The 10,039-nt window shown below is 59.4% G+C and overlaps 1 protein-coding gene across 1 annotated transcript; it reads right to left on the minus strand.

The window, feature by feature from the left end:
• Positions 1-414: 414 nt before the first annotated feature.
• RHOD (ras homolog family member D) lies at positions 415-10,039 on the minus strand. Its single transcript, XM_055415417.2, has 5 exons — positions 9,830-10,039; positions 5,199-5,286; positions 3,976-4,085; positions 1,500-1,634; positions 415-986 (listed from the first exon to the last, which is right to left on the minus strand). The coding sequence occupies exons 1-5, from the start codon at positions 9,959-9,961 to the stop codon at positions 819-821; spliced, it is 633 nt and encodes a 210-aa protein (XP_055271392.2). The 5' UTR covers positions 9,962-10,039; the 3' UTR covers positions 415-818.

Raw genomic sequence — 10,039 nt, forward strand, 5'->3', positions numbered from 1 at the left:
AACATTGACTTCCAACCTGTCCTACAGGTTTCGGACTTGTCAGTCCTCAAAACTGTTTTTAAGCCGATTCCTTAAAATCACCCTCTGAATATATATCCTATTGGTTTTGTTTCTCTGGAGAACTCTGTACAATATTTTAGACTGTACTATGTACATTACACCCATGGAATATTATCTGTTGTATTTATCATAAATGAAAGCGATACTGTGAACCTTTTGTGAGCACCCTCTGTGCCAGGCACCCGCCTCTTTCACAGGCAAGAGGCCCAAGTAACCTGCCCAAGGTCCTGAAGTGAGAGCCTGGTTTGGATCCAGATAGTTACACTGGACCCAGAGGGTGTGCTTTCATCCCCCACGGGGAACACGTGTGTGAAGGCATTTCAAAACGAGGCATGAGGCAGCGGACAAGTGATGTCATCTTAAAGTGTTTACCACTGGGATGGGCAGGGTGCAGCGGGGGGTGGGGTGGGTACAGCCCTAAGAAGAGCCACAAGGTAGCGCCAGGGCACACAGGCCACTCCGGGATGTGTGGTCCAGGGCTGGGAGATGGGGGTGAGTCAAGGGTCTCCAGGACCAGCCCTCCATAGGACTGGTGAGCCCGGGATCCCCTTCCCTCAGGCCTCAGAGAGGTTTCGCTGCAATCCAGGATCCCAGCTCCAGGGTCGGGGGGGCTGGCCTCGGGGGTGCCCATCTGTTTGAGGTACAGTTCGGTGGTCACAGCCTGGGGACTGGGTCCAGCCCAGCCAACTGGGCAGAAGGTCAGCAACCAGCTCCTTCCTGTGCTGCCGGGGCAGTCGGGCGGGGAGGGCCCTAGGCCCTCAGGTCACCACACAAAAGCTCCGGGTGATCCGCCTCCAGAAGTTGCGACCGCGGCTGCTGAGGGCCACCTCGGCCGCCTCCTGGAAGACGGCGTGGACGTTCTCCTGGAGCAGAGCCGAGCACTCAAGGTAGGCCACGGCACCCACAGCCCGCGCCATCTCCTGGCCCTAGCAGAAAGTGCAACAGGGCTGCTGTCAGGCGGCCGCCGCTGGGGCCCTGCCATCCAGCCACCACTCCCCCCACCAGGCCCCTTGGCCATCCTAGGTGTGCTCTCCTAGGGTGCCCACAGCTCCTGCCCACTGGCCTGACCAAGCACCCTGATGGCTTCATCCAGTTTCCTGCCTCAGTTCTCGGCTGGGTCTCTGCCTCTCCAGGTACCAACTAATTAACTTCCCAGCCTGACCCAGGCATGCCACAGAGAGAGGCCTGCGGACGAAAGAGCTGGGGGGTCCCCCCGGCTGTGAAGTGCGGGGGCAGGACCATCTGATGTGCACTCCACTTGCTCTCCATCCTCACTGGAAACTTCCAAGCCTGGCAGTTCTTGACCACGGCTGTTTCTAAAACACCCCCCACCCTGCTCCACATCCTGTGTGTGCTGAGAGGCTGGGCCGGAGTGGCATCACCCCAGGGGTGCCCTCTCCTGCCCCCCACCCCACCCCACCCCGGGCTGCGTCTCCTACCCTGTGGTAGGTCACCGGATCCAACCCGTTTTTTCGCAGCTTCTTCACCAGCGACTTGTCCTTGCGCAGGTCGGTCTTGCAGCCCACGACGACGATGGGCACCTCCTTGCAGAAGTGATTCACCTCTGGGTACCACTGGGGGGAGAGGGCACGTGTGTGAGCCATCAGGGGAGTGGGCCGCTGTCCTGAACTCCAGGTAAAGTCTGACAATGATACTTGGCACAGCCAGTGTAGGGAGCACTCTTGGCACTCGTGGTAATGTAGTGCCGATGCAGGAGACATGGGTTCAATCCCTGGGTCAGGGAAGATCCCCTGAAGAAGGAAATGGCAACCCACTCCAGTATTCTTGCCTGGAAAATTCCATGGACAGAGGACACTGGCGGGCTACAGTCCATGGGGCTGCGAAGAGTCAGACACGACTGAGCGACTGAGCAGGGGAACAACTCACTGGCGCTAAGAAAACAAGCACTCCGGGCCAGGCTGAGACTTTACACGTGATGAACACATGAACCCCCAAGACTCTGTGCGGCAAGTTCTGTCCTCAGTCCCACTGCACAGATGCGCCCACTGAGGCACAGAGAGGCTCTGTAACGTGACCTCGGTCACAAGACCGGAAGTGTTAGAATTTGAACCCAGTGGTTAGCGCCCAGAGCCCTGTCCCCACCTGCTCTAGAATCCTGCCTCTGCAAGGTAAGGGGTCCCAGGACCATCTCCCCAGTGGGGCAAAATTTATAAAGAAATAGGCTCTAAAACTAAAGCAGCTCACGAAATGCTTGCAGCAGCTGTTGGCCTGTCGGAGGGGGCACTCCTGTCCTGCCAGCTGCTCTCTGGAATGCGAGGCCTCACGGCTGGGTTATTTCAGTCTGGACTATAACCCAGGAGCCTGGAACCAGCAGTGCACGCCGGCTCAGTTTCAGGGAAAAACGGCATCAAACTGTCTGGCTTCTGGAGACATATGGGGCCTGTGTTGGGTCCCAGCGACCCTCCCATCCACAAAACTGCCCTTGACAAGGGTCTTCTCTCTGACTCCACTTTGATAAGTCCAACAGGGCATCTCATCAGACCTCGTCCTAGCTAAGCCCTGGCATCAACGATCATTCTATCCTCTGAAAGCTGGTTGGCACGGTGCCCCAGGGCCCCACTCTCCTGGCTGTCCTCAGGTCTCCAGGTGACAGCTCCCCTCTGTCCCCCACCCCCAGTCCACAGCTCTTCTCCACCAGCAGCTCCTAAATGGATCTGCCCAGTCCTGTCCCCTCCCAGGAACCGCAGACTCAGACTTCCACCTGCCCCTCCACTGGGATGTCCAAGGGGCCTCCACTGCCCACCTCCCTGCCCTCAGCCTGCTACCCCTCGTCTTGGGAAACAGCAAGTCTACCTTCCAGGTGCTCTGAGCAAATGTCTCTCTCCCACCCATGTCTAATCCACCTGCAAATCCTGGTGGTTCGGTTCTACCTTCCAGATTTGGTACCCACTCACCTCTCACCATCCCCTCTGCCTGTACCCTGTTCCCAGCCTTGGTGCCTAGAACAGTCCTGGCACATAGAGGTGCTTTCTGAATGACTGCGTGGAGCAGACTGGTTCAAGTCCCAGGGTTACCACTTTAATAGATGTGTATCTTGGAGCAAGGGCCCCAATCTGGGAATGATAGTATCTGCTCCATAAATTTTTTTTTTTCACTTTTTGGTTATATTGTGGGGCATGCAGGATCCAAGTTCCCCGACCAGGGATTGAACCTGCGCCCTCTGCAGTAGAAGGGCAGAGTGTTAATCACTAGACCACCAGGGAAGTTCCTCCTTAACATTTCTAGGTTAGCTGAGTAAATATGTCAGGACCCAGAACTGTACCTGGCCCGTATTGTCTCAGTAAACGCTGCCATCATCGTTGTGGTAATTGTTACCACCACTGTAACTGGTTGTGCTCTGACGGACCCTGGAGATGCCCTTCACACATGCCTGGAGGCCCTGGCAGCACGAGCTGCTGGCCAGAGCAGAGGAACTCCAGGGACCACGTCCCCAACACCTGTGAGCAGCCCCAGGGACATCTACCATGATCAGGGGATGTCCTGGCGGCCACTGGGAGCCAGCGGTCATGTTGTGGGAGGCTGACAGTTCCTATGACCTCAGACAGGACCGGGCTGGGGAGAGGCAGGGGTCTCTGGGTCACCCTGCATCCTTAGGCAGGGTCATGGTGGAAAGGCCTCAGCATTCTGAGTCTGCAGTACGGGCAGGCAGGAAGTACTGGACTGGGAGTCAGAGGTCCCATCCAGACCCTTCCACCAGATCCCTGTGGGACCTTGGGTAAGCCGCTCTGGACCTCCGTTTCCCCACAGTTATGCCAAACACATTGGGCCACACATCATCCAGGGCCTGCCAGGTTCTGACAGTCGGCTGGGTCCAGGGCAGGGGCAGAGCAGAGTGGCCTGGCTATGGGGCTATGCCTCCCTGTCCATCCCCACCTCCACCCCGCTGCCACCTACCCGGTTAGAGATGTTGTCGAAGCTGTGCGGACTGGTGACATCAAAGCAGAGGAGCAGGACGCTGGCATCAGGGTAGAACAGGGGCCGCAGGCGGTCATAGTCCACTTGCCCTGGTTGGGGGGGGGCGGTCACTCCCTCCAGATCTCCTGCCCACTGTCAGCACGTCCCCAACATCAGAGAGGTTACCCCAACCAAGACCAGGGGGCGGTGTGAGCTGAGTGGGTGAACTAGACCAGGGTCTAGTTCTGTGCCTCGGAGTCCAGCCCGTGATTGATCCCCTTGGGACCGTGTCCCCCTGGCCAGCCTGTGGGATGTGCCAGTCCCAGCCTGGGTGAGACCACTTGCTAAAAGAGCCCTGCTCTGGCAGGAGTAGGGGGTTTCTGAGGCCCCAACTCAGAAACCTGCTTTGCCCTGGGCTTGAGGGAGCTGGAGGATGAGAAGAAAGAGGCAGGCGGGACCTGGGCCAAGATGTCACAGCCCAACAAGGTAAGGGGCTGTGGGATTCCCTGAGTTTAGCTTTGAATTCTTTTTTTTTTTTGACCTGTGGGATCTTAGTTCCCTGACCAGGGATCAAACCCAGGCCCCCTGCAGTGGAAGGCAGAGTCGTAACTGCTGGCCTGCCAGGGAAGTCTAGCTTTGAGTTCTGATGTAGTTAACTCTGAACCTTCTTGTGGGCAAGGTCAGGAAGCTGAAGGTCAGAAGTCAAGGTCGAACAATCTCATAGGAGCTAAAGCCAGAGTGGAACGCTCAGGTGGCCAGAAATAGACCGCCTCTAGACTGATGCTAAAGCTGAAACTCCAATACTTTGGCCACCTCATGCGACGAGTTGACTCACTGGAAAAGACTCTGATGCTGGGAGGGATTGGGGGTGGGCGGAGACGGGGACGACAGAGAATGAGATGGCTGGATGGCATCACCGACTCAATGGACATGAGTTTGAGTGAACTCCGGGAGTTGGTGATGGACAGGGAGGCCTGGCGTGCTGTGATTCATGGGGTCGCAAAGAGTCGGACACGACTGAGCGACTGAACTGAACTGAACTGAGAGAGCCAAGAGTTCCGCCTCGTCTCCAGGACACGGTGGGCTGCCCTTGGTTGGGGGGCTACAGTGAGGAGGGTTCAGGCCGACACCCGTTCCCTGGAGACTGCTCAGCCTCCCTGGTTCAGAAGGAGGGGAGTGGGGCCCCTCCTCCCACCCTGCCCCTCCCCCAGCCCTGCACCCACCTGCCGTGTCCCAGATTTGGAGGTGGACGGGTTTGCCCTTCACCTGCAGATTCACGGCAAGCCGCTCAAACACCGTGGGGGTGTAGCTCTGAGGAAGAAGGGGTTAGGGGTGGTTAAGGGGGCAGCTTCTGAAGGGCGATGGTCTAGGCAACCAGGCCAGAGCACAGGAATGCCCACGGCATAGCCCCTTTGGCAGTCAGCAGAGCAGACGGTTTCTGGGCGGGAGCTGGCTGGTGGAGTTAAGGCCCAGAGCAGCCACTTTGCAGTTGTGCGCCCCCCCACGCGAGGCACTGAACCTCCCTGGGGCCCTCTGAGACTGAAGAGTGGATCTCCTAGAGCACCCACCGCAGCGGGCTGCTGTAGGATTCACTGCAGAGCTTCACTCGGAGCCCCGAGCCCAGGGCCTGGTGCAGACTAAGATTCCACAGGAACCAGGCCTATTTTCCTCTTTGTCCTCGTCCACACTGTGCCATTTCCGAGCCTTCCTTCCTGCTGCCCCGCCTCCTGAATAACACTGACCTGCGCTTATTCTTTCATTCACGAGCACCTTCTCTGGGTCTGATTCTGGACGTTCAGAAACAAGGAATAAAGACTCACCGCCTACCCTGGGGAGCTCCTAGCTTTCGGAGGGGGGGCCCTCTTTTGCCTCTCAACCTCTCCTAATCCAACCAGGATGCTCCCGTTTCTGTCTCTCTTACCCGCCCTGCCCGGCCCCAGGGGGAGGTCACCTGGCCAGGGGCCCCTCCACCCCAGGCCCGCTAAGCCTGAGCTCGCCCCCTCTCTACAAAGGCTGAGTGAGTGGGAGCAGGAGGGGCTTTTACACAAGCACAGGAATGAAGATGGGGAGCTTGTGCAGAGGGGGGCCGAGCAACAGGGGGGAGGTTTTCACACCACAAGCCCTCTGCACCAAGTGGCACGCAGGACCCCCTGCCTTTTGGGGAGCCAAGTCTTCCCCCCTTGCTCAGGGCTGGGCAGTGGGACCATAGCCCGGGGGACCCTGTTTTTCCCTCTTCCCATGCCAGGTGGGGCCCCCACCTGCCCGTGACTTAGGAGGACTTCGAGGCTGCCTGCCCACTGGCCCTCTGAGTCAGGGCCTGGCTACTGGGAGGGGCAATCCCTTAGCAGAGGGTCAGCACCGTCCTTCAGGGGCACCTGGGAAGCAGCAGTGGGGAGGGTGGGGAGAAAGGTGGGTCACGTGCAGCAACCAGGCAGGATGGAGAAGCCAAGGATGGCCCTGGGGTCAACCACCCTGGACTCCAGTCACTGGCACTTCCTCTACTCAGACTAGGGCTGCCCCCTCCTTCCCACACCCCTTCCTCGCCCCCTGCCCTCAGGCCTGGTGGGGGACAGTGTGACATGGTGCCACGGTGGCTATGAGCGCTGGCTTTCTTTTTCGGGGGCTGTGCCACACAGCATGTAGGATCTCAGTTCCCCAACCAGGGATCGAACCCGCACCTCCTGCAATGGAAGAGCAGAGTCTTAACCAATGGACCACCAGGGAAGTCCAAGGAGCCCAGGCTTTGGAATGAGATGCGCCTGGCTTAGGAAGGGCTTTGGCACTCACTGTGTGACCTTGGGCCAGCACCCTCGCTGGTTAAAGGAGGCGAGGATCTGTGTGTGACAGCGAAGGCTGGTTGGCAGGCGAGGTCAAACGCCCACCGCTTAGGAAACTGGGTGCCAGGGGCAGCATCCACCCTTCCAGGAGGTGCCCCTTCCCTAGCCCCTCCCCAGCCTGTCTCCGTGGAGGTGCTGACATCTGTTGAGCTCCCAGCCTGGCTGCCCACTGTGGCAGGGTCCCTCCTGATCTGAGGTGCAGGGCAACCTGCCATGAAGTTCTCGGGAGACACACTTCAGGACTGCAGTGTCCGTGGAGATAATACCGTCACCCACATTCTTGAGGGATCTGCTCTGCGTGGCCCTTTACCGGCACCATCTCTGATCCTGGTAACCTTAGAAAGTCTGTACTATCCCCAGTTTCTCTTTTTTGGCCTCACTTGGTATGTGGGATCTTAGTTCCTTGACCAGGGATTGAACCTGCGTCTCCCGCAGTGACAGCGTGGGGTTCTAACCACTGGACCACCAGGGAAGGCCCCTCACCACATTTTCCTGTTGGAGACACTGATGCCCAGAGAGGGGAAGTGACCGGCCCACAGTATACACTAGACAGATGGCTGAGCATGGGGCCAGGTCTGTCAGGCTGCAGGGGCCAGGCTCTGACCCCCCTTACCTGTCTCTCCTGAGGTCACCCACTCTGGCCCCTGGCACCAGAGCTGAGCAGGAAAGCCCCATTCACGGAGTGGGACTGGGTTCTCCTCTCTGGAATGTCATCCCGCAGACTCCATTGACACCTTCTGTCTTGTTCTTTGAACCCCCCAGGCAGGGTCACTCTCTGCACCTAATCTTATCTGTCGCACTGTCCTCCTGCAGAGAGACAGGGCTGGGCCCAGCTAGACCAGGGCAGATGACTCAGGCTTGGGTCTGACCTCACAGCACTCACAGACAGACAGATGGACCATTACAGCATGGGAGACACAGCTCCAGAGAGGAGACCCAGGAGTTTCGCCGGGGAAGCACACCCACGGGAGTCCCTGCAAGGGGCCAGGAAGAACTCGGCTGGCCCTGGAAGGTCAGTTGGGTGCCCTGCCCCGTTCCACCCTGACCCTGAGTGGGGCTCCTAGGCTTCTGGCCCTGTAGTTGTGGTTGATGCCCCAAGTGTTAGGGGTCGGTGCCCAGCCAGGAGACCCCTGCATCAGGAGCTTTCTCTCTACTCTCCAGCCCTGAACCCGAGGTCGGGTCACAGCCAGACAAGGCTCACTGTAGGCCTCCAGACCCCTGAGGCCCTCCAGATCCCAGCCTGTTCTTCACTGCAGGCAGGAGGCCTGGCATACGGGACCCCAAGTCTCCTAGCTGTTGGCTCCCCAGGCTTAGAGGGCTGTCAGGAGAAGGCGTCCAAGGCCAGGACAGGAGGAGGCTGCTCTGGCTCGCAAAGTTCTGGGGGGTTGCGGAGGATGTCCTGGTCACGGCCAGGAAGACCTGGGTTCTAGGCCAGCACTCTCACGGGCAGGCCCTGTGCCCTGAGGCCAGACTCTTCTCTCCAGCTGCCGTCTTTCCAGCTATAAACTGAAGGCCTTTTGCGCTCTCAGACCTTGTGTTTCTTTAAATGAAGCGTCTCTCTTGTGCCTGGAGGCAGACAGGTCCCGGGGAATGAGGGTCCCCAAACGGAGAACGGTGGCAGGCCAGCCCCCTGGTGACAGTCATGTGCTCCCTTTCCCGGGCCACCCGGAGTGTCCTTCACCCTTCAACACACACTTCGTTCACATCAGCTGGGAATGCCTATTTCCACATTGCAGCCTCTGCAGTCGGGATGGGTCTCACTCTTGAGGATGTCTCAGAGCCCAGGACAGTGGCGATGAGGTACCCCCACCCTCCGCCCCCATCCAGGCCCCTCTCCCAGGCCTCTTTCCCGGGCCTCAGGTCGCCCAGCTTCTCTGTGGAGCTCCCCACAACTGTGTATAATTGTTGGGTTTGGGTTCTCACAGGCAGCATCTGGGGGCCCGGAAACACATCCCTCCCCCCAACTTAAAAAAAAAAAAATGTGACTGGCCAAAGGACATGACGTCAGCTCCCAAAACCACAAAGCAAGAGTTGGCTTGATGCTGCCACAGTGGAAAGAAAGGCTGACTCCGTTAGCAGGCCCGGACTCCCCAGCCTCCCCCATCCAACTCCCACACCCCCGTGGGTCAGAGGTGCAGGGATCCACGGGAGGGGGCGGTGGTGCTGCAAGGGGACCCATGGACTCCAGGGTAACCGGGCTGAGGGGGCACACAATGGGCGGGTCTCACCCTGCCCTGGGGCCGACAAGTCCACCTGGACAGGCGGTGGGCATGCTGGTAGGGGAAAGACAGTCCACGTGCCCAGGCATCGACCCCATGCCAGGTACTACCCGGGACCGTGTCTTAGCCTTGCCTTAATGCTACCTCACCACCACCCTCGTGTCTCTCCACCCAAGGAGGTCGCTTGAGGGATCGGAGGCTCACAGAGGCTGAGCAAGGCATGGTGGGCCCCAGCTGAGGGAGACCGAGATGCCAACCCAGCTGTCTGACAAGGTTGCTGTGTTCTGACCCTCTAAGGCTGAGCCCACAGGACAGCCATCGTAGGGACAAGTGAAGATGCGATGTCTCCCAAGAAGAACCTTTGCCACTTTTCAGTGGGTCCTTCCTGCTGCAGCTCAGCCTCTGACCTGTGTGAACTCACTCATCGCTGAGACCCTGAGAGCTGGGCACCACCGCTATTCCTGTTAGGCAGCTGAGCAAACAGGCAGAGAGTAGGGGGCCTGCCAGAGGGTACACAGCTGTGAGTCCCCAAGCCTGGGTTTGAAGATAGGTGATCTAGCTCCCCCCAGAGTGGTCAGTCCCTCTTACCCAGGCAGTGCCACCGAGGGCTCTCTTAGGACCCGCGACGTCCCCAGGCCGCCCAAGTCAGTCCCCGGGGACACCTCCCCCCAGGTAGGTGCCGTTCTTGGCACTTAACAGACGATGCCACTGAGTCCTTCTCTCCCGGGGGCGCGGTGAGAGCTGCCTCGGACCCCAGGCGCTGCAGGGAGGCAGGAGGCGCCGGGGGGCCGCACTCACCTCGGGGAAGGCCCCCTCCGCGAAGACCATCAGCAGCGACGTCTTCCCGCAGCCGCCGTCGCCCACGAGGACCACCTTGACCGACAGCGCGCCGCCCGGCGCCTCCTCGCCCGGGGCCTGGGCCGCCTTCATCGCGGGCGCCGAGGGACGGAGCGAGGGAGGCAGGCCGGGGCGAGCGGCGGCCGCGGGCCGGCGGGGCAGGAATGTGGA

Source organism: Moschus berezovskii, chromosome 25 (assembly GCF_049115385.1).
Source record: "Moschus berezovskii isolate FMDL1 chromosome 25, NW_MosBer_1.0, whole genome shotgun sequence".
Taxonomy (NCBI): domain Eukaryota; kingdom Metazoa; phylum Chordata; class Mammalia; order Artiodactyla; family Moschidae; genus Moschus; species Moschus berezovskii.

Bases quoted from the DNA above. Each gene is read 5' to 3' on its own strand.
- RHOD (XM_055415417.2), bottom strand. From the start codon at position 9,961: ATGAAGGCGGCCCAGGCCCCGGGCGAGGAGGCGCCGGGCGGCGCGCTG. The intron at 5,287-9,829 runs GTGAGTGCGGCC...CTTCTTCCTCAG, and splicing joins CGGAGGGGGCCTTCCCCGAG to AGCTACACCCCCACGGTGTT. The intron at 1,635-3,975 runs GTAGGTGGCAGC...CTCTCCCCCCAG, and splicing joins TCGACAACATCTCTAACCGG to TGGTACCCAGAGGTGAATCA.